This window comes from Aphidius gifuensis, linkage group LG2 (genome assembly GCF_014905175.1).
Source record: "Aphidius gifuensis isolate YNYX2018 linkage group LG2, ASM1490517v1, whole genome shotgun sequence".
Lineage (NCBI taxonomy): Eukaryota > Metazoa > Arthropoda > Insecta > Hymenoptera > Braconidae > Aphidius > Aphidius gifuensis.
In genome coordinates, this window is record NC_057789.1 from 22,183,388 (window position 1) to 22,209,623 (window position 26,236).

The following is a 26,236-nucleotide window of genomic DNA, read 5'->3' on the forward strand; positions in this document are numbered from 1 at the left end:
ATGGTTGCTAATGTTACACAAACTCATGGATTAAAGCATGCTGATGGTAGTACAAGTGCTAATGTTATACCAGTACCATCAGATAAACCAATTGATCTCAATGACGACAAAGAGCCTTTACCAAAAAAACCAAAATTAAAAAAAAAAAATAATTGGGGACGTGGTTTTAGCTCAAGTTAGTTGTTAAGAAAGAATTTGAATTGTATTTTTTTTTTTCACTTTACTGAATATCTAATTTTTTTATTTTATCAAGCAATTGAAAGAACATCTCATTAATCACTAATATGGAGATGAAATATTTGAATCATACAATGATTTAGGATATTTAACAAAAAAATGTAGAAAAGTTATTGTCAATATTGTGGCAAGTGAACTTTTAAAACATAAAAAAATAACCCAGAGATGTGGTTTTATTTCAAGATAAATTTCAACAATGTTTGACTAAAAAATTTGCTGATAATAATTATTAAGTACAAAACGTATACAAAAGTTACAAAGATGGTAGTGTATTTAAAAATAATACATTTTTTCAAATAAATAAAATTTCAATTCATCTACAAATTTATTATGACGAGTTTGAGGTTTGCAACCCTTTGAGTCCGAAAGCACAAAATTGGTGCTTTTTATTTTTCCATTTTAAATTTACCTTAACATATGCTTTCAAAATTAGACAATATTCGTTTACTTGCCCTCGGTTATGATTTTGATATTTAAAGTTTTGGTATAAATCCAGTTTTAAAATAATAGTTAATGTTTCAAAAATTTTCGAAACAGATGGTATATTTATAAAAGGACTTAATTCTTTTGTCAAAGATAGTTTAATATCTGTAAGTTTTGATAATTTGGGAGGAGCAAAAATAATTTGTATGAATGAATCTTTCGTAGCCACGTATTCTTGTAGAATTTGTAAAATAACTATTAAAGAAGCTAGAAAAAGTGTTTCATTAAATGAAAGTCTGTTGCGAACTAAATCAGAATTTATCTCATTATATCATCAGTTAGAATATTGTAATAATGATACATTTAATTTTTATAGTATTTAAAAATAAAATCTTTGGGTAGAGTTGGAATTTTATAATTTTGTTAATAGTTAAATTGTTGATATATTCCATGGCTTTTTAGATCTTTTTAGATTTGATCAAGATAGGTATTGTCGATCTGTCAAATTTAAATAATAAAATATCAACTTTTGATTATGGCTTACATAATATGTAGATCTAACCATCCATGTCCAATAGATTTAAATAAAAACGCAAATTTAGTAGGTCAGCGTGGTGCTCAAATGTTTTATTTGATAACTTATTTACCACTTCTTTTAACTGATGAAATAATGAAATTGAATCATGAGGGTACAAAAAAATGGAGAGTTATTTTATTGTTAATAGAAATTATGAAAATTGTATTTGCTTCAACAATAAGCTATGATATGTTAGATAGACTAACAGTTTTAATTAAATACCATCATAGTCTTATTATTAATGAATTTAATTCATCATTGATAATGAAAGATCATTTGATAACACATCTTCCAATGATTATAAATAAAATGGGACCACCAAGAATTCATTGGACCATGAAATACGAAAGCAAAAATGGATTTTTAAAAAGTTTCGTATACAAGTTGAAAAATTTCAAAGACATAGCACATACACTGGCTAATCGTCATCAAAAATGTATGCTACAATCATGGAATAATAGAAAACTATATTCTGAAGACGAACCACAAATTAACAACACAAAAATAATAAGTTTAAAGTCAAGTGAATTTTGTGATATTATTAACAAAACGTTAAATATAAATTCAAATAATTATATTTCTATAGGTATATATAATAGTGTTGATATTCGAGGTGAACATTTGATAATACAAAAATTTATTTGTACATCAAATACTATAATAGTTTTCCAACTTTCGGAAAAATCCATATGATTTTTTCACATAATTTAAAGTTTTATATCATTTGTCAAAGTTGGAAGACAGAAGGTATTTCACCATCATGCTTAGGATATATTGTAGAAAATACTTTTGAATTATGTATACATGAAGTTATCAATCTATACCTCATACAAAAAGTTAGAATATAAACGAGTCTACAGATAAAAAATTAGTTATTGTAACAGATTATTTTTTGTAAATTTTGTAATTGATAAAATAATATTGTATAAATATTCATATGTACAGAGTGAATCATTTCATTGTTTAGTTATATGAAAAATGATAAAATTTACGTATCAAAAAATATTATATAAATGAATATACATTTTTTGTTTGCTTAAACAAAAAAAAAAAAAATTTAACAAGAAGTATTTGTTAAATTATCAAACAGCTGTTTGTAAATTTCATTTTACAAACAAAAATTTGTAAAATTAACAAACGGCTGTTTGTAAATTTCATTTTACAAACAAAAATTTGTAAAGTTAACAAACAATTATTTGTAGACCTAATTTAACATAATACTTGTCTGTTTTGTAGCGTTGTAAGATCGTCAACCCTTTACAGCAAATACTTTTTTTTTTTGATTATTTCGCACACACATATATATTATATATATTATTGTTCGTTTTATATAAATTTCAATTTTACGGTAATAATAATGATTAAGTTAGGTTTTTTTTTTTTTTTTTTTTTCGAACGATGACTCATGTAGTACGTCATGTATTTTAGTGATAAAAAAAATACTAACATTTCTAGTCTTCTTGAATGCCGCACCGCTCACTCACGAATCATTCTTTGATGCATACGCATTAGCTCTGTCATCACCAAAATTTCTTAATTGATGACGCACACGTGGTTTTTAAAAAAAAGTTTTATCAGCTGTTGCAATCCAAGAAATTATTTCCATATAGTTTCGAAGAGTGTCTGTTATTATCGAGGTCTTTTACGATAAAGAAATCTATCGTTGTCATGTGAAAGCTGGCTAAATTTTTTTGGCTATTTTCATTATTGGGGTAAGTTATAAATCATTCGATACTTGTAATTTTAAATTTGTATAAAATTTAATTTATATCAATAGTATATTCGTAAATTAATATTGATAGACAATTGAAAATGTGTTCTTGAATCTCGATCTCATTTTAATAACCATGTGACATTCATAGCTTGATCAATATAAAAAAATCAAAACATTAAAGTTGATCGAGAAAAAAAAACAACGTTATTTTTGTCATTAATAGCTGACACGGTTTTTTTGTCAATAGATTAGTCACAATAAATCTTTTCAAAACGAAAAAAGAAAATAAAAGAAATAAAGTTTTATATATATTATTCTATCTTTGATGACTCATTTCAATAGAAAAAAAAAAAACATTACCATAGATAAATTTTAATACATTAATTATTTAAATAAATTTTGAATTTTTTATTATTTATTTCATAATACTTGTTAACATACTATCATAAACTTATTTTAGACAATGCAATATATGTATTTGTTATCAGCTTACAAAAATAATAATGATGAATTATTTTTTTTGATTTTTTCAAGTTTTTAAACATCGTCATACTGTAAAACCACCGCATCATCTCCATCAACGAGTCTCTATTAAACACTAAAAGAGTATTTTCACAATCAGAGCTGAACAAGTTGATCATCATTGAGACATTAATATATCTATTGAGGTGAGTAAATTTATTTATTATTATTCATTTAAAATACCATCGAAACCACGAAATTTAATTAATAAAGTTTTTAAATATTTAATTATGTTTTAGTTATGGACACAAGTATTATAAGTTCAAGTATTAAAAGCCATAATAAATACTTTTGTAACCAAGAGTCACCTTATTATGATCCGGACATTTATGAGTCACTGTGTAATAATGATGTAAAATATGAAATGAACATTGATGGTAAAGCGTTAACTATTCTTCCAAAAGATTTATTCTATGGTCTCGAGAATCTTCAACTTGAGAATTTAGATATCAGCTGTAACAAGCTGACGACACTTGAAAAAGATATTTTCAATGCTCTAGAAAATCTTCGTAGACTACGAATAAACTCCAATGAACTAAAATATTTAGAGCCGAGTATTTTCTATGAGTTATTACAACTTAAGGAACTTGACCTCAGCAAAAACAAACTGGTAACTTTATCAAAAGATATATTTAATGGCCTACAAGATCTATGTCGTCTACGTTTAAATTCAAACCAACTGAGTTACCTTGAGCCAGGTATTTTCGATGATTTATTGAACCTAAATGATCTTGATGTCAGTGAAAACGACCTCACAACATTATCAAAAGATGTATTCAGTAGTTTAAAAGAGCTTCATCATCTTAATTTATATTCGAATAAACTGAATAATCTTGAGTCAGGTTGTTTCAATGGCTTATCACAACTTCTCGAGCTTGATATAAGCAAAAACAATTTGATAAATTTGTCCAGAGATGTATTAAATAGTCTTGAAAATCTTAAGAACTTAGATTTAAATTCAAACACTTTAAGCAATCTTGAGTCAGATGTTTTCGGTAATTTGTCAAAACTTGAAAAGCTTAATATCCGCAATAACAGTTTGACAACATTATCGACAAATATATTCAATGGTCTCGATAATCTTTGTTACCTACATTTACAATCGAACAAACTAGATAATCTTGAGTCAGGTATTTTTAATGATTTATCGGAACTCAAGGAACTTTATATCAATGAAAACAAATTGACAACTTTATCAAAAGATATATTCAATGATGTACAAAAGCTCCGTATACTATATTTAAAATCGAATGAACTACAGAACGTTGAGTCAGGTTGTTTCAATGATTTATTACAACTTCATACACTTAATATTAGCGGAAACAAACTGACAACTTTATCAAAAGATATATTCAATGATCTACAAAAACTCTGTATACTAAATTTAAATTCAAATGATCTACAAAACCTTGAGTCAGGTTGTTTCAATAATTTATCAAAACTTCATATACTTAATATTAGCGAAAACAAATTGGCAACTTTAGCAAAAGATATATTCAACGATCTACAAAATCTCTGCATCCTACATTTAAATTCAAATAAACTACATAACCTTGAATCAGGTATTTTCAATAATTTATTACAACTTCAGGAACTTAATCTTAGTGGAAACAAACTGGTAACTTTACCAAACGATATATTTAACGGTCTACAAGATGTATGTGTTAAACGTTTAAATTCAAAGCAACCGATCGGTTGTCAATGTCAATGTCAATCGATTGACATTGAGTCAGGTACTTTTATTGATTTATTCAATTCAAAAAATCTTTATATATTAGTGGAAACAATCTTACAATATTTAGTAGTTTTAGCAGTTATATATATGTATATATATAATATATTTTATTTGCAAACAAACTGAACACAATCTTAAGTTGTTGCAACGTTTTAATAGGATTTTACAAGCTTAATAGAAAACAATCTGACACTATTGTCCAAAAGATAAATTCAATGGTCTACAAAGCTTTATATCCTAAATTTAAATTTAAATTGACTACAAAATCTTGACTCAGTCATTTTTATAATTTTTCATGACGTTATAACTTGATCTCAGAAATAACGAATTGCCAGTTTATCAAAGATCTTGCTGAATTTTTATTATCTGAATCAAGATATGAATCAACTACAAAATTTTGAGGTCCAAGTTTTTGATACAGTCTATCAAATATTAAAACTGTAAGAGTATTGTAATTATATTAGCAAAAATAATAAAATTTTACCAAATGATATATATATTTATAATATAACTTAAATTGATAAATTAAATAATAAATTAATAGTAATCATTAAATATAACTATTGGTGTTTCATTATTACCTTAATTTGAAGTAATTCCTATACATGTATATTATTGTTTTATTTATATTAAATTTGTTTTCATACATTTTGTTTATTGTATAATGTTATATAAAAACTGAATACCTGTAAACGCCTTACGATTTATTTGGTTCATCCAATTATATCGTGCAATTGCTCCAAGTATATAAGTTTTCGCATAATCTATACAATAAAAAGACATGGCCGGATCCTTGGAAACGCAGTTTTACGCAAACTATCGGTCCGATTTACATGAAATTTAACTTAGATATTCAGTTTGAGCTCAGGAGGGTTTAAGTCCACGAAAAAAATCCCCCAGGTTACCTTTTACGATCACCAGGAGGTCAAATTATCTTTAGGGTTTTCTTATTATTAATATATTTTTCAAAGAAGAGGAAAAAATATTGCTGTAGTTTGTAATGTTGGTTTTCGGTTCACCAGGATGTAGATAATGAATTTTTTTATCATCTCCTGGGTTTTTTTTGATCAAACAATATATTTTATCGAGAAGAAAAGAAATAAAAAAATGCATTGGTTCCTAATTTTGTCCGGTTTATCAGAATGTAGAAATTGAATTTTTTCTACATACCTATTTCGCCTATTTCTTTTGTTTTTAATTTTTTGAAGAATCAAAAATAGATATACAACTGAGTTCGGCGAAGCCGAACACGGCCGACTCGTCTATATAATAAAAAGACATGGCCGGATCCTTGGAAACGCAGTTTTACGCAAACTATTGGCCCGATTTACATGAAATTTAACATAGATATTTAGTTTGAGCTTGGGAGGGTTTAAGTCCACGGAAAAATCACCCAGGTTTTTACGATCACCAGGAGTCAAAATGATTTTTCCAATTATCTTTAGGGTTTTCTTATTATTAAATATATTTTTATAAAAAGAAGAGATTAAAAATATTGCTTTAGTTTGTAATGTTGGTTTTCAGTTCACCAGGATGTAGATATTGAATTTTTTCATCATCTCCTGGGTTTTTTTTGATCAAACAATATCTTTTATCGAAAAGGAAAGAAATAAAAAAATGCATTGGTTCCTAATGTTGTCCGGTTTATCAGAATGTAGAAAATGAATTTTTCTACATACCTATTTTAATTTCTTTTGAAAAATCAAAATAGATATACAACCAAGTTCGGCGAAGCCGACACAACCGACTTTCGTGTTACAGTATATTTTATTTTTAAAAACTGTTCTTTATCAATAAACTCATAAAAAAAATATATAATTAAAAACAAATTAACACCCTGTGAGTGGTTTATCAAAAAATTCATTAAAATTTTTAGATAAACTTGATAATAATATGAAAAGTAAATCAAGTAATTACCCAGGTAGAAAAGTCAACGACGTCGATCGAGGCTAATTTCTGAGCTGGACGCTCGAATCGATGTCGGAGGTTGAAACGTGGTTGAAACGAGCCAGAAAATAAAACATACAAAATATAACTTAACGTACAACGCTAGTAAACTTGATGGAATGAGGATGTTATGAAATTTTGAGATTAGATAAATGAAATATTAATGCATCTTAATGTGCCCTTAGAATTATAGGTACTGGTATTCGTTTTTTTTATATTAATTTAGGTAGGTAATTTAGATAGGTAACCCCATACCTAGCTTCAACAGATAAGGCTGTAGAAATGCTTGAAATTACATGACAGTTCAATCATTTGTTCAATCGGTCGGCCATCTTTGTGTTATTTCGCCCCACAAACAGAATTTTTACAAAGCTATATAGTAAAAAATATTTAAGTCTATGCTAACTTTTATATGTCTACATGATAATTTTTATTATATATATAAGAATATTTATTAAATTGTGCAGTATTTTTTATTCAACCATATAATAATTTTTATTCTTTTCACAAAACATGTATGTCTTTATTTTATATAACTCTTAACTCATTATCTAAGAGATTAATCAAAAAAGTAATTCTTTATAAATTGTTTTGAGGAGTAATTTTCAATAATAAAACTTCACTATATAATTTATACATAATCTCTATAATATAATAAAAAAAAGTAAAAATAGTAAAATGACATAAAAAATACATATGTATTCGCTATATACAAAATATATTCAATGTATAATCTGTATATAATTTTATCAATTAATTCTTATTCATATTCATATTTTCACTATAAAATTTTTATATACAGACTGTATATAGACTATGGACTTCTTGATTGTTTTTTTAATTTTTTCAATTTCCATATAACAATATAAAATTAATCAAAAACATATATGTATGTTTAATTTGTCATTAAATTTCAAGGGTAATTTTAATTATTATATATACTAATAGTATATTGAATATATTATATATAAATAATAATATAAATTAATATATTGAAATTTTCTTCTTGTATATAAACTATACTAATACATTTATGCCCTTATATATACCCTTATTACTTTCTAAAATTTTTCTGTATATTTCATATAGATTGTGTATAGATTATATATAGATTATACATACTAAATAGGCCCAAAACTATGTATTATCTATGTAAAACTTATACATAATCTATGTAAATTTTATATATAATTTATATTATACTTTTCCACGTGGGTATGTCTTTATTTTAATTAACTCATAACTCATTATCTAAGAGATTAATCAAAAAAAGTAATTCTTTATAAATTGTTTAGAATTGAATTTTCAATAATAAACTTCACTCAACCCCATGTCCATCTGTAATAGATAAGGGTGTATAGAGGCTTGAAGTAACTCAACAATTTTTTGACATTTTACACATTTTACATAATTTTATTGTAGAATTCCATCTCTGGCGGCCAGTCCCAGAAATAAAACAAAAATTACAAAGTAGTATAGTAATTTTTATTCAACCGTGATTTTAATTTTTAGTTAATATTTCTCTCAGTGTGCAGTATTGTACTGCATAACAGTTCTTCTTTTTAATACGATTCGTTACGAGAAAAAAAAAATTCGATCTGAAATTTTCATAGTCTCGCGATACCGGCGAGACTTTTAGTCGATACTCTCGGTCCCGGTCTCGGTCTCGGTCTCGCGTCTCGCGAGACGACGCATCTGAGACCGAGACTGATCTGTCTTAAGTTTTAAACTGTTATTGAGGAAAAAAACCGTAATGCCGTCACTAGATTTTTTAGGCGCATAATTTGAGCCTAATACGAATTCCTATCTTGATTATAACAAAAGTTATGGCTCGCCGAAAAAATAAAAAAAACGGACCAAAAAATGTCATCATAGAGTTGAAATAAAATGTTTATGAGGCTCCAAAAAAAGCTTTGAAAAACTCTATTGCCTTTCTTTTAAATATGAATAATGTTTTCGTTAATTAACGGTTAAAATATGTCTAAGCAATAAAAATAACAATGGCCCTAGCCGGAGTATTGAAAATTTTCAATTTTCAACAGGTAACGCTGGCCACATGACCCAACAAATATTACCAGGTCTTTTTTTTTTATTCAAATATTGAAGAGATAGCTACTAAATTAAAATTAAATTTATTTCCATTATAATTTGTATTGATTTTATTTATATTTTTCAGGCTGTAACATGTCAGATTACGAGGCTGAAATTGACTCAATATTCAAAAATATTGAAAGCATAAGTCATCTAAAGTTGATATATCGGGAAAATATTAAAAGATATCATCCCGACAAAAATCCTGAAGATAAAAGAGCAACTGAAAAAACTCAGTATTTCATGAATCCTATATAAAAAAGAACAAGGTACTAATAGCTAACTTCATGTGTCGCACCTTTATTCGTGATTCTATTGGCTGACGCTGTCGACACATTCATTTTCATTAGCTCACACACACATACACGTTATACGTTCGATACATTCAATAAATCGATATATTTAAAATAGTGGTTAAGTTAATTTAATATGCAATTTAAGGGCTATGAATACTATTGAGTAAACTGTAAACAAAGTAATAGACAAATACCTTGCCTCATTGTCATAGATGCAGTAATGTCAAATATATTTTATTTATTTATGAAATATTTTCAATAAAAGTGCCATTGGAGTATATTATTAAATAACATTAACCAGATGCAACAATTAAATCAACGTCAAGTGTCATTGTTATTGTGTCGTCGTATTCGCGGTGTTAACATGTTGTTCCAACTATTAATACATCAACAACACCATATACAACATTAAAATGGTCAAAACTTAATTGAAAATATTATTAAATCAAACACATTTGATAAATAATTTAGTGAACTTAAAGCAACGTTTAGTTGATCAGTAATGCCATCAGTTGATAAAAAATTAAGATAGGTTATAATTTGTCGAAAAACATAAATGAGAAAGTAATAAATATTTACACACATACATTGAGTAAAATCGAGCCAAAATAATGGTCAAATTGTATTGACTAATTTGATAATCATTGAATAACACCATCAGCACCAATAATACAATTGGAACAAAAAAAGATTGGCATTCACAAAGGTGCGTGAACCTGGCCTGCATAAGTTCTAGAAAAATTATCTAGGATACTCATTAGAAGCGTCTTAATTTGTACTAATTTGTACCGCCATTGATTTAATTTGTACCTCAAAATTAAAGGGTAAAGAAAGGGTTAAAAATCGACTTTTTTTCTAGATGACTTGAGGGGGAAAAAAAAATTGCTACAGACGCAGAATAATTTGTACTAATTTGTACCACCAAGCCCGGAACTCCAAAATATCAATTTACAATACTTTATTATTATTATTGAGGTACAAATTCTAATTTTATCGGTACAAATTAGCTTACATTGTTTTCTTTAAAATAAAAAAAAATTATTTAAAAATATCGATTTTTAAAGACACCATGTATTTGTTAATAAAAATGTTTAACTAACAATTGCATGGCACCTTCAAAAATCAATATTTTTAAATAATTTTTTTTTGTTTTAAAGAGCAGAACGTGAGCTAATTTGTACCGATTAAAACGGGATTTGTACACCAATAATTGAAGCAGATATGCAATTGTTAATTATCATTTTGGAGTAAATAATTTTTTTTTGTTGTTATTTTTGAGGTACAAATAGGGCTTCACTCAAGACCAAGACCAGTCTTGGTCTTGTCTTGGTCTTGTCTTGGTTTTCAAGACAAGACCAAGACAAGACTGATGTATTTAAAACCAAGACAAGCCCAAGACAAGATCTCTTATTTTGGGCCAAGATTACACAAGACTCTTGTCAGTCTTGTGTCATTTTTTTATAATTAAATAAAAAATAAAAATATTAAAAATCTACGAAAGTAATTTGATCTTCGATACATACTCACAAATTAATAAACTGATACATCATATATCAAGTGTATATATTTAATCGTTATCAACAAAGAAAACAATAAACTAAGCATAGAGCTCCATAAAATACATATCACACTTAGTAGACATAATAATAGAAACAAAGGCGACTCACACGAATACTATAGTGGACCAGACGCTTACATATATACCCATAATCATGAGACGTTACCCTGCGGATGTTTATTGCACAGCCGTTATTATAAATAAAATGTCAGGTTTATCAAAAAACATAACGTATTACATGACGAATAAAAATATATGAATATTTTCATATATATAAAAAAGAAATAATATTTTGGGACTCTTGATAAGTTTTATTTGAAATTTGACTGGATTTAATTTCAATTTATTAACTTCATTTAATTTATAAATTTAGATCTATTTAATTTGAATTTTACTTAAATTTATCTGTTTGAGTTTAAATATGATTGGCAAATAAAATTTATTAAATAATAATTAATATTATAACTTAAATATTAATTATTATTTAAAATATTATAATTTATAAAGTGAAATAATTAATAATACAATAGACAAGACCAAGAAAATACCAAGACCGACCCAAGACCAAGACAAGACCAAGACCAAGACTGAACCAAGACCAAGACAAGACCAAGACAAGAATGACTTTTTTAAAACCAAGACAAGACCAAGACAAGATTCGCATATTTCGTACCAAGACAAGACCAAGACAAGACTGGGTCCAGTCTTGGCATATTTAGTCTTGAGTGAAGCCCTAGGTACAAATTCCGGGCTTGGTGCTACAAATTAGTACAAATTATTCTGCGTATGTAGCAATTTTTTTTTCCCCCTCAAGTCATCTAGAAAAAAAGTCGATTTTTAACCCTTTCTCCACCCTTTAATTTTGAGGTACAAATTAAATCAATGGCGGTACAAATTAGTACAAATTAAGACGCTTCTAATGAGTATCCTAGATAATTTTTCTAGAACTTATGCAGGCCAGGTTCACGCACCTCATTCACATAATAGTTTTTTTTAAAAAACGAATAATAGAAAGTCAAGGGTTGAGTGCCCGAAGAACTGATCTATGTCATTTTCTGATTTTCCTTTAACATCACATGTTGATCAACATTACAATAATTAAAATTATCTATTGAAATAGAACTTTATAGATATTAATGATTTAAGTGAAAGATAAAAAACTGTCACTCATTCGGAATTAATATTAATGAAATTGATATAAAATATTTGCACTGAATATCGGAATATTCATCATATTTCTTTTTGTTTATTTATTTTTATATATATGTACAGTTAAATGAAAAAGGCCATTGATACAATAACAAACTTAAAGTATATAAGTGCATATCCAATTATTATATGTATACAAAAAAACATACGAAAAAACGTAACTATTCCCAAACATATGACATCGACATTCAAGAAACGAGCGCGCAAGCGGGCGCTCAGTCTCGTATATACATAAAACAGAATGAATGTATACATAAAATAGAAATAGAAGTGTTCAGCTGACTAGTGGTTCAATAAATAAATATTTATATAAAATTATATTTCTGTGTTAAGTTTTTAAATTAGAATTTCATTTACATAGAACCTTAATATTATAACTAATCAATAAATTTAAAAATTTCTATCATAATTGTTAATGACTGAATGAACATAATAGTTCACTCGGAATGAGAGCGAAAAAGAGAACTAGTCAAAAATATATTAATGCAACGAGAGATCTTTCAATTACTATTTATTACACTGAGAAAAAAAATGTCTGCATTTAAGAGAAAAGTTGCTAAAATATAGCAAAATTTTGCTTGAAAGTTTTAGGCTTTAATTTAAAAAAAAAATGTATTAATTTAAACAAAATATTTTTTAATTAAAGCAATTTATTACTTTAATTTAAGACAGTTTTTTTTTTAAGAGAAAAGAGAATTAAATTAAGAAAAACTTTACTAAAAAGGAAGCAAAAATATCCTTTAAATCAAGCGAATAAGCGGTCTAGTTAAGACAAAAGTTGCTAAAATTGAATGACATTTGATTTTACTTAATGGGTAAATCGTTTAATTTAAGGATAATATTGATTGAATTAGGAAAATATCAAAGAAAAATCGGTAAATATAAACGAAAATATAGAAAAGTGACTGAATATAAAGAAAAAAACGATAAATATGGGAAAATATCAGTAAATATAAAGGAGGATATAGGAAAGTGACTGAATATAAAGAAAAAAACGATAAATATGGGAAAATATCAGTAAATATAAAGAAGAATATAGGAAAATATCAAAGAAAAATCGGTAAATATAAACGAAAATATAGAAAAGTGACTGAATATAAAGAAAAAAATGATAAATATGGGAAAATATCAGTAAATATAAATGAGAATATAGGAAAATATAAAGGAAAATCGGTAAATATAAACGAAAATATAGAAAAGTGACTGAATATAAAGAAAAAAACGATAAATATGGGAAAATATCAGTAAATATAAAGGAAAATATAGGAAAATATCAAAGAAAAATCGGTAAATATAAACGAAAATATAGAAAAGTGACTGAATATAAAGAAAAAAACGATAAATATGGGAAAATATCAGTAAATATAAAGGAGAATATAGGAAAATATCAAAGAAAAATCGGTAAATATAAACGAAAATATAGAAAAGTGACTGAATATAAAGAAAAAAAACGATAAATATGAGAAAATATCAGTAAATATAAAAGAGAATATAGGAAAGTGTCTGAATATAAAGAAAAAAACGATAAATATGGGAAAATATCAGTAAATATAAAGGAGAATATAGGAAAATATCAAAGAAAAATCGGTAAATATAAAGGAAAATATAGAAAAGTGACTGAATATGAAGAAAAAAACGATAAATATGGGAAAATATCAGTAAATATAAAGAAAAATAAAGAAAAGTGACTGAATATAAAGAATAAAACGATAAATATGGGAAAATATCAGTAAATATAAAGGAGGATATAGGAAAGTGACTGAATATAAAGAAAAAAACGATAAATATGGGAAAATATCAGTAAATATAAAGGAGAATATAGGAAAATATCAAAGAAAAATCGGTAAATATAAACGAAAATATAGAAAAGTGACTGAATATAAAGAAAAAAACGATAAATATGGGAAAATATCAGTAAATATAAAGGAGGATATAGGAAAGTGACTGAATATAAAGAAAAAAACGATAAATATGGGAAAATATCAGTAAATATAAAGAAGAATATAGGAAAATATCAAAGAAAAATCGGTAAATATAAACGAAAATATAGAAAAGTGACTGAATATAAAGAAAAAAATGATAAATATGGGAAAATATCAGTAAATATAAATGAGAATATAGGAAAATATAAAGGAAAATCGGTAAATATAAACGACAATATAGAAAAGTGACTGAATATAAAGAAAAAAACGATAAATATGGGAAAATATCAGTAAATATAAAGAAGAATATAGGAAAATATCAAAGAAAAATCGGTAAATATAAACGAAAATATAGAAAAGTGACTGAATATAAAGAAAAAAACGATAAATATGGGAAAATATCAGTAAATATAAAGGAAAATATAGGAAAATATCAAAGAAAAAACGATAAATATAAACGAAAATATAGAAAAGTGACTGAATATAAAGAAAAAAACGATAAATATGGGAAAATATCAGTAAATATAAAGGAGAATATAGGAAAATATCAAAGAAAAATCGGTAAATATAAACGAAAATATAGAAAAGTGACTGAATATAAAGAAAAAAAACGATAAATATGAGAAAATATCAGTAAATATAAAAGAGAATATAGGAAAGTGTCTGAATATAAAGAAAAAAACGATAAATATGGGAAAATATCAGTAAATATAAAGGAGAATATAGGAAAATATCAAAGAAAAATCGGTAAATATAAAGGAAAATATAGAAAAGTGACTGAATATGAAGAAAAAAACGATAAATATGGGAAAATATCAGTAAATATAAAGAAAAATAAAGAAAAGTGACTGAATATAAAGAATAAAACGATAAATATGGGAAAATATCAGTAAATATAAAGGAGGATATAGGAAAGTGACTGAATATAAAGAGAAAAACGATAAATATGGGAAAATATCAGTAAATATAAAGGAGAATATAGGAAAATATCAAAGAAAAATCGGTAAATATAAACGAAAATATAGAAAAGTGACTGAATATAAAGAAAAAAACGATAAATATGGGAAAATATCAGTAAATATAAAGGAGGATATAGGAAAGTGACTGAATATAAAGAAAAAAACGATAAATATGGGAAAATATCAGTAAATATAAAGAAGAATATAGGAAAATATCAAAGAAAAATCGGTAAATATAAACGAAAATATAGAAAAGTGACTGAATATAAAGAAAAAAATGATAAATATGGGAAAATATCAGTAAATATAAATGAGAATATAGGAAAATATAAAGGAAAATCGGTAAATATAAACGACAATATAGAAAAGTGACTGAATATAAAGAAAAAAACGATAAATATGGGAAAATATCAGTAAATATAAAGAAGAATATAGGAAAATATCAAAGAAAAATCGGTAAATATAAACGAAAATATAGAAAAGTGACTGAATATAAAGAAAAAAACGATAAATATGGGAAAATATCAGTAAATATAAAGGAAAATATAGGAAAATATCAAAGAAAAATCGGTAAATATAAACGAAAATATAGAAAAGTGACTGAATATAAAGAAAAAAACGATAAATATGGGAAAATATCAGTAAATATAAAGGAGAATATAGGAAAATATCAAAGAAAAATCGGTAAATATAAAGGAAAATATAGAAAAGATTTTTCAACAAAAAGATTTAAAAAAAAATTATTAACATGATAAATTATTAAATATTCAAGTTAAACAAAACATATACGATCATTGGAGGATTAGTGAGAAAAATTAATGAACAATACCCATCAATAAATAATAAAGAAATAATGATACCAGTAGAAGCTAATATAAAATTCGATGACGATGAGGAAAATGAAAATATACCAAAAATTAATTTCGAAATTAAAAAAATACAAGAAATTGTACATCTACCAATTAAATCATTTGCAGGCAAAATAATTTTAGCGAAAAAAAAAAAAGAAAAAAAAGAGAACTATTCAATAATAATAATGACATTATTTAGATATCATCGCAATCATAATAGCAATAAATAAAGTGGAATTTATATATGCAATGTCAGTACGGTTATTAAAATAAAGAATAATAACATTAGAAGACGACAGTGATTATGAAGTAAAATAAAATTTAAATGAAAAAAAGTTTGATTAAACTAAACAAAGATAATAATTTTACCAAAGGAAATATATTTTAGATTGGACTAACTTTATGGAATGAAGAGGCAGAAAATTTCTAGCGAAAAAAGGGTGATGTGATAGCATCAAAGGAATTGAAAATAAATGAATATAAAAAAATTAAAAATATAACGACGACTTCAGCAACAACTAAAACGTTAAATCCTTATTCAACCGAGAGAAAAAAGTAAATAAAATAAATACAATCGAACTCGACAATTTCGTAATAAATATTTAACATTGACAGGCCAAAATCATAGTACAACAAAATGAATGAAAACGGAGAGTTTAAAAGGTTAGAAGAAAGCGATTCTGGACATGGAGATGACCCATTAGAAGGAACAAGCAAAATGAATGAAAATTAAATAAATTTTAGTTGTAACAATAATCATTGTAACGATAGAGAATGAAATAAATTTGCAGTCACGAATTTCGATATATATTAAAGAAGAAATTAAAATTCCCCCCGCAGGGAAGGCACAGTTGCTTCAGCAACTGTATGATCATTTTTTGCTATTGTTAGAAATTTGTTAATGAACAAAAAAACAAAATTTACGTTTTTTTATACCTTGCATAACTTTTTAAAAAATTAACTTGTATACTTCCATTTGGTCTCAAATTGTTGGCATTTTAAATACCGAGAGCCACACTGTTTTGATAAAAAACGCTCCGAACTCGCGTTAATTAGTTATCAACAATTTTTTATAATAATAAGTAGTGTCTGGTACGTTATAATAAAAAAATAGACATGAAGGATTGCTTTTAACGATTTTTTAGAAGAGAGTGTGGTTCTCAGAAATTTAATCAGGAATTTTTTCGGGCTTTACAAATTTTTTTCATGTTTATTTGTTCAAAAGTTATTGAAAGTATAAACAACTAATAATTTAAATTTTAACACTGTTTTTTGACAAAAAAGAGATGCGCGCATGCGTAAAAGTTTCTTTGCTGTGGTTATAATTTGCTTGATCGATAAAATAGTTATTTAAATTATCACGTTATTAAAAAAAAAAAAAAAAATTGCCACGGAAAAATTTTTATAAATAAAAGTATTGAACAAAATGATTTGAAAAAAAAAATTTGTTTAGTTAAAAAAAAAGTAAATTGAACGATTTATTTTTTTAATATTTGTATTGATTTATTTCTTGAACAAATCTCATAGAATCATTGATATCAATACCTACATAAAGTATAACCTCAAATTTGTTTTATCTGTTGTTACGTACCAAGTTGAAAAATTAAAATTAAACTATGAAATAACAAAAAAAAAGAAAGAATATGTAAAACCAAAATTTAATAGGCAAATAATCATAGAATAACTAAAACAAATCAACTTGGTATTTCACGTTAATATAAAAAAATCCTCTTATTTTGTTATTCCCTACAGGGTAACGGGTTAGGAGGGAATGTGTATAAATGTAGATCTACCTTTATTGTAAGAATAATCCGAAACAATTGTTGTTGAGAGCGTGTCAATCTGGATGGTCGCCTTTTGATGTTGATAGTCTCGAATGATCCAAACAGTAAAATAAACTCAAAGCACAGGAAACAACACCCCGGAAAAATGTCACAGTCAATAATTTTTATATAGGATTAGGGAAGGTTAAATAACACAGGATATAATAATTTATCACAAGTATTAATTAATTTAAATTCACTCGAAAAATGTTATTTATTCAAAACGTAAAAGTTCAATTGATTTTATTTAATTTTTATCAGATGTAGTTAATTTAATTTTGATTTAAATTTTAATTTAATTTTAATGATTTGAATAGAACGAAAGTTGTCGCAAGAGTGAAGCTCCTTAAAAATTAAAAATAATAATTCCCATAAAAATTAAATTAAAAAGTAGGGATGATCTTAGGTGGAAGCATCTTTGACCAATCAAAATTGATGGTTCTCATAGTAGTCAGCGTTTAATTATTGCTGCGATATTATTCTAAATAATTGTTAATCTCAACGGATGTTGAATATCGAGTTGCTGATTTAAAAATGCAACTGCGGTTTGAGAAAATAAAATTTAAAATGAAAAATTATATTGAAAAAGTAAATGTTCCGTCGGAACATTGACAAGGAAAAAGTCCGCCTGTCTCTCTCGCACCTCGCCAGGCGAGGAGACAAAAGGGATAGAGATTTCGAGGAAACACAAAACCCAGGTAGGAGTTCTCGGGCTTGAACAACTGTGCCAGGCTTGTGCGAGGGTCGTGTATCGAGCCTGGGGAGCACAGGCTTGACACAAGCTTGTGCCCATTGTTTTCTCCGGCCTTACACGAGCCTCGTTAACACAGGCTTGACACAAGACTGTCCCCGTTGTCTTTAACCGGCCTCACACAGGCCTCAATAATTCAAGTCGGTGTCAAGCCTGTGTTTTTTGTTTTCCCCGGCCTCACACGAGCCTCGTTAACACAGGCTTGACACAAGACTGTCCCCGTTGTCTTTAACCGGCCTCACACAGGCCTCAATAATTCAAGCCGGTGTCAAGCCTGTTTTTTTTGTTTTCCCCGGCCTCACACGAGCCTCGTTAACACAGGCTTGACACAAGACTGTCCCCGTTGTCTTTAACCGGCCTCACACAGGCCTTAATAATTCAAGCCGGTGTCAAGCCTGTGTTTTTTGTTTTCCCCGGCCTCACACGAGCCTCGTTAACACAGGCTTGACACAAGACTGTCCCCGTTGTCTTTAACCGGCCTCACACAGGCCTCAATAATTCAAGCCGGTGTCAAGCCTGTGTTTTTTGTTTTCCCCGGCCTCACACGGGACTTGAATTGTGCATATATTCAATTAAAAAAAAAAATAAATAAATTAGATCTATAAATTGTAAATAGACATTTTAAATAAAAATTATTAGGTTTTGACTATCGTGCCAGGCTTTTACAAGGACTGTGTATTGACTCTCGAATAAATTCATTCATATAAAAAATTTTGACTGACTCTTTCATGAATCCCCCGTGGTCGACTTGATAGAGCATTGGAGTTCCACGTGACCGTTGCGCCGTTTATTTTCGTTCATATAATCATCGTTAATTCAAATTGTATCGCGTAAAAAATAATAATGTTAAATTAATAAATTAATAATAATTGTTTATTTATATTTTTTTATAATTTTTTTTGCAAGCCGGTGTCAAACCTGGGAACACAAGACTGTATCGAGCCTGGGAACACAAGCCTGTGTCAAGCCCGATACACTAGTCCGACACCAGCAAATACATCGTGAACATTCCAGACTTGACACAGGCTTGTGTCTCAGGCCCGACACAGGCCCGAGAGCCGGGTAATCAGGCTTGTCCCAGGCTTGTGCCCGTCGTCATTTCCTACCTGGGAAGAAAACTCGAAATCTCAACAAGTATGTAGCTCACAGCATACTTGCAACTTACCGTTTGTACTCGCCGAAATCGTAGTACAAATGGATAGACCTGAGTGCATGATGGCAACATGTACGAAGGTACTATATTTAACAAACACATTAAATAATATTCCAACATGGAATATTATTTAGACATGGTCAACGGGGAGTCACAAAATCTCCCTTTTTACCTAGCACATCCTAAATACAAAAAGAGAAACTTTTCCTAAGAATCGAACCTTTACAACATCTTAACCATCCTCAAAGATAAATAATTTACAGAAAAATTCCATCTTTTAATGTAAGGGAAAATGGGGAGAAACAAAAAATATCTGGGATTGAGCGTCTCAGCAACACAGTCTGATACCGACCAGCTTGTAAGACACACTTGCAAGTGGTCGAGCTATTGGATCTTGCTACAATATTTCGTATTTTTTAAATGATTGCACTACACATATCTCATATATATTTCACCACCACAAATAAATAAACGATAAAATTTAAATATAAAACAGAGCGAGTTCGCGTGTACTTATTAACAACAACATGTACTTCCTAAATCTGAACCTCGAATTTAATTATTTGAGTTCGATATATACTACACAACAGTAAATAATATTTAAATAAAAAATGTCCATGATGCTAAAAGTGAAATATAATTATTAAAAATAAAAAGAAAAAATTTATGTGCTACTCGATATTGTTTATCAGCATTGACTTTAACAATTATTATTTATTAATTAATTAATTTAAGTATTAAAAATACCAGTACGTAACACTGTATTTTGATTTGTGTACATAATTTGACAGCGCACGTCAGGGCAAAAAAAAAAAAAAAATTCAATCATATAATTTAAAATTGTAAAAAAAATTAAACTGTAATGAATTTGGAATAATCAAGATAAACCACACGGGCTTTCGCCGGAGTTTTGAAAATTTTTAATTTTCAATAAAACGAATTCGTTACTAAAAATTTTTTATATTTTCATTTTTCTCATCGTCTTCGAATTTTATATTAGCCTCTGTTTATTATCTTTTGTTTATTAACTTTTCTCACTAATCCTTCAATGATCATATATATTTTGTTCAACTTGAATATTTAATAATTTATCATATGTTAATAATTTTCCTTTACGTTTTATACATTTTATTGATAACGGTGCCTCAATAAATCCATGATCTTTATTTGCAGCTTCTCCAAAAAAAAAATACATCTTATTTTGTCACTTTCATCACATATATCCATCGTAAATTTTTTACCAGTTCCTCATTCGTTTTTCCATTCCTTTATTTCACTTTCATTTATAATTCGTGCTCGAAAAAAGAATAATCAATATTCCCTGGTAGAAATAATCTCTCCGGATTTTCTCTGGATTTCTCCGGATCTCCGGATTTCCTCCCGATTTCTCCGGATTTTCTTCCGACTTTCTCCGGATCGTCTCCGGATTTCTCCGGATTTTCTACGCAATTGAGACTTCCGGAGATATTATTCCGGAGTTTTTTCGGGTTTTCTCCGGATTTTTTCGGAAAAAATTTCTTTTTTATTTTTCGTATGTAAACTCTTATTTCTACTTTTTCTTATTAATTTTTCCATTTTTTTGTGTTTGTTTTTTTAAGTCAAAATTCCGGAAAAAATCCGGAGATATTATAGAAATAGTCTGGAGATTACTCCGTAAATATCTCCGGAAGTCTCAATTACGTAGAAAATCCGGAGAAATCTGGAGAAAATCCGGAGAAATTATTTCTACCAGGGTTGTTGTAGCCGTTGTGTTGCACCAATAGTTTTCAACTTCGCCTGACTGAATACATGAGATGATTGCCTCTGGATTTAGGACATACTCTTCACACTTACTAAATCTGTATCCGTTATAATATTCTTTTATGACTTCTATTAAATCTTCAAATGTGCGTTGTGTTTTAGAGCACATATTTTGAATGTCCGTTTGAAATTTCGTTTTTATTTCTTTTTGAGTAAACCCGAATAATGAAGCTGTTTTCGGGGATAATGATAAGTCTTTGACATCATTTGCCCCGGAACCGATTCCGGCCATAGCAAATTTGCAAATACCGGTTACAAAAACGAATCTACATTGGCTCTTTTTTAATCCAGTGAAAAAATCTTGGATACTTCGTCTAATAGGCGCTAGTACTGGCACGTTTTCATCTAAACCGTTGATTGGTGCATCATATATTCATCGATCAACACGACAGGATTTTTTGTTCTAAGCTCCAACATCAATCGTATAAATAGAGTAATCGGGGAACATCCATCACTTTTAATTTTAACTTTGTTGCATATTGCAGCTTGTTTAATTTGTTCTATAAACCCCTCTTCAAAGCGTTCTATACAGATTGTCTCTAATTGTGAGAAATCAAATCTCAGAACTGGATATTTTTCTGTCCAGTTCACTCCCGAAATGTAGCAGCCATATTCTTTGAAGATTTCTAGTTCACCACGAAATATTAAATCAAAAGTACCGATGCCTAACGTTTTACCGAATCATCGCGGGCGGACTACCAGGACTCGTTCGAAATTAGTAATCAACCAATAAATATAACTCGTTTTGTCAATGTAAACTCCAGATTTAAGAACTTTTACAATACTACTGCAGTAGTATTAAAACCATGCTTCCATATGGACCATAATTCTGAAAATGAAAGTTGTAGTGATAATGAAATTTTTTTTTTTTGCTTCACATAAAATAAATAAAAATGAATGAGTTTACTGTAATATATTAAAGTAAAAAGTAATTTAAACATTTTCTTGGATAATTAAAAATTAATTTGTGAAATCGGAATTTAAAATCTTCCGATTATAAAAAGGACTTTCTTATAATAACACGTTGCTACGTGTTGTTGTGTGGTTGCTACGTTTGTTCATTTTCGGCAATTAATTTATTTGGGAAGCGTCGTCGATTGAAACATTGCCGGGATTAAACGGTCAATATTTGTAATTGGGCCATGTCCAAAAATGGGCATATTAAATCTTAATTTGTTTTAACATCGACTGATTCGGTTCAGCGGTTCAAAAAATATTATAAAAAAACAGTTTGTGACACTACATATCGTTGAATAAAAAAAAAAATAAACAACCGAAAAATTTGAAAAAAATATCGTAGAGTCTACAGATGGAGCGTCGTCGATTGAAACATTGCCGGAATTGATCAGTCAATATTTGGAATTGGGCCATGTCCGAAAATGGGCATATTAAATCTAATAAGGCCCCAAAATTGGAAATAAATATGATGATTGCTTTTAGCCAAAAAAAATAAAGAAAATGAGCATCTCACAAGCCAATTCGATTCAGGACTTCACGTTTTATCTCGAAATAACAAAAAGTCACAGAAAAGCGAAAACATAAGTGTCCTACGGAACACTAAAAATCGAATTTCTATTTTAATAATTGATTGCGATTTCTTTTTTTTTTCTCTTTTGTTTTTAAGGAGACAAGACAAACTTCAATATGACTGTGAAAAAGATTTTATAAAATTAAAAAATAATAATGAAATTAATTGTTTATTGTAAAATTATTATTAAAACTTAAATTTCTATTTAAATAATTTCCCCTGAAACTTTTAGCTCCCCCACTACTCACAACGATTACACGATTAATTCAAATTTTGAACCCTAATATTAAATCAACCCTTCTATAAAAAAAAAAACTAAAAAGACCAAAAAATTGCAAATTTTACGAAGGCTAGGAGCCGAAAGGCTCAGCCGCAGTATTGGATTTATCCCCCAAAAAAAAAAAAAACGTTCATAACTTCTAAACTAATTGTCGTAAAGACTTCGGATTTGGCTCGAAAGAAGCGGCTCTAGAAATTCTATCGCCCCTGATAGAGAAAAGCGATATCTATTCAGCCATTTTTTTTTTTTCCTAAAAAACGGAAAAAAAAAATTGTGTTGTACGATAAAAATTCATTTGAAAAAGTTATAGAATTTTGAAAAACGATTATTTTAAGCCTAATATGAAACCTCTGCTACTATACTCCATTTTGAGTTATAGCTTGTGCCGTTTTCATTTTTTAGGCAAACAATAACTCGTGATGAAATGGTGTTAGAAACTTCATATTAGGTTTAAAACATGCGTATTCGAAAATTCTATCGCCTCTCTGGAAAAATTTTGATCTATGGATCAAACCATTTTTTTTTTTTTTTAAAATTTAGTTTTTAGAAAAAAAAAAAAAAAAGTGACTGAACAGATAATGCTCTTTCTCATGAGGGGCGATGGAGTTTCTAAAGACGCGTTGTTCGAGCCTAATACGAAGTCTTTACTACAATTTTATCAAAAGTTATTGCTTTCCTAGTTTTCGAGTAATTTTTGAATAACGCTCTAACTGTCGAGAAAATCGTCCTAGATACTTTGTATAAGACTTAAAAAGCATGTGTGGTAAAATCCTACAACTTTTAGTCGAAACTTTTTTCAAAAAAAATTATAGTTTTCATAAAATAGTAAAAAATAGAATTTTTGAAATATTTTTGTCTCTTTTGTTTCAAAAATAGAAAAAAATTGACTATTGAAATCAGGATAAACTTGAGGGGCGATAGAGTTTTAAAAACCACGTTTTTTGAGCCTAATATGAAGTCATTCCGTTGATTCTAACAGAAGTTATAGCTTGCCTTAACTTGAACGAAAAAAAAAAAAAAAACGATTTTCAGAAAAATAAAAAAAAATGTACTATTATTGTATTGTTACTTTCAAAAACCATTTAAGAGATAAAATTTGACACGGCCCTAGCCGGAGTATTGAAAATTTTTAATTTTCAACGGTAACGCGGGCCACACGCCCCAACAAACGTTACCAGATCTTTTTTTTCTCTACAAAAAGTTACTATAGTAACTTACTATACTTTATCCCTGTAAAATTATTTTTTCTATGTGTTTTTTTAAAAATAAACTTTATTTATTTTTTTTCAACCCTTTCCCGGGGGTTGATGCAATTTTTTTTACATATCTTTAATCAGCTAGTCTCAAGGAACCTACCCATATTTTTCATTTCTCTTGTTCAGAAATTTGACGAACTTCGAAGTTTTTTGACTGGACTATATACTTACTTGGTTTTGTGGCGTCTTCCAGGGCAAATTTTTGTTGTCGTTTTTGTAAAGCAATGCGACTAAGCAAAGAAACACTCAAGAAGTTGTAAATCGTAGTTTATTACGAAATAAAAAAAACTATCGTCAATCAAAAACATCAAGGAATCAAAGAAATATGTATTTTCAATAAATTAAAACATTATGATGTTCTAGAAAATATATGTCGACTGATATATTATTCCATGATGTTGATATAGGTATAGCGAGATATGTGATGGGAAAAATAATAAATAGACTATAGTTTATGAGTTTTATAGTTTATAGTTTTATAGTTTATGAGTATCACTATTTCGATATAGCTGATTTAAATGATAGAATTAAAATGCTTCAATGTAGAACATCCAAAGGAACAAACATCGTCTCTCATATATTAATGAAAAACATATAAAGAAGCTTATAATAACTGGTTCCGAGATGAAAACACTTGTTGAGTTTTTTGGTTTTTATGTTGGATTCCTAGTACCGGAAAAAAAATCCGGAATGGCAGTTGTATTTAAAACTGAGGAAATTAATGGCCTGCCTCCGAAGTTCTTCATTTGATAATCAAAAAATTTTAAAACTGAAAAGCTTAATCAAAAAACATCACGCTCTTTTTAAAAATCTGTTTGGAGATTTAAAATATAAATTTCACAATATTTTTTACACTCAAGATTTAATAAAAAAAATGGGACCTTTAATATTTTACGATACAGCAAGATTTGAAAGCAAACACCAAACATTAAAGAATATAACATCATCGACTAAAAACCGTATTAATCCTCCATTAACAATAACACGTAAATATTCGATTCAACTGTCACAAGAATTCCAAGCTCAAACACATTTTTCTGATAGATTAACATGGGGTCCAACAATACATGAAAATTTGACTCAATCGGAGAAATTCAATATGTTAAAACAATTTATATCACCTGAAGACGCCAACAAAACATTTTTAACCAAATGGGTTAATATACATGGTGCTTACTATGAAAAAGGTTTATGTATTGACTTGAAAGATATTGCGAAGAAGAGGATATAGCGGAAATTAATGAAATTGGAATTAATAATGAAAATTCCAAAATAATATTTTTTTCCAAAAAACTAAACATCATAAAGATTTCAGAACATATTCAAGGCTCAGTAATCGAAAAGACTAATACATGGGGATCGATCTATCAAGAAACATTATCTGTCTATAAACCTTGTAAAATAATAAAGCTCATGAGCACTGATGGACAAGAATATGTAGTCCATACATTGTAAATAAGTTTTAGCACTAATCAATCCATAAACGAATTCGCACTTTCTTTTTGTTTGATTGAATAAAGCTTGTATACTCAATGGTTTTTTTTTGTCTGAAAAATATTTTCCAAAACAGAATATGAAATTTTTTCTGAATGATATTTTTGTAT

The 26,236-nt window shown here is 27.8% G+C and overlaps 1 protein-coding gene across 1 annotated transcript; it reads left to right on the forward strand.

Moving 5' to 3' along the window:
• On the forward strand, positions 1–25,863 carry LOC122850531 (leucine-rich repeat-containing protein 15-like). Its single transcript, XM_044149660.1, has 4 exons — positions 1–175; positions 775–954; positions 3,713–5,206; positions 25,493–25,863. The coding sequence occupies exons 1-4, from the start codon at positions 1–3 to the stop codon at positions 25,861–25,863; spliced, it is 2,220 nt and encodes a 739-aa protein (XP_044005595.1).
• The last annotated feature ends 373 nt before the right edge of the window (positions 25,864–26,236 follow it).

What these genes read in the sequence shown, in the direction of transcription:
- LOC122850531 (XM_044149660.1), top strand. Translation starts at nt 1, where the DNA reads ATGGTTGCTAATGTTACACAAACTCATGGATTAAAGCATGCTGATGGT. An exon ending in AAGTGTTTCATTAAATGAAA is followed by an intron (nt 955 to 3,712) that starts GTCTGTTGCGAA and finishes ATTATGTTTTAG; the next exon opens with TTATGGACACAAGTATTATA. An exon ending in ATCGATTGACATTGAGTCAG is followed by an intron (nt 5,207 to 25,492) that starts GTACTTTTATTG and finishes TTTACACTCAAG; the next exon opens with ATTTAATAAAAAAAATGGGA.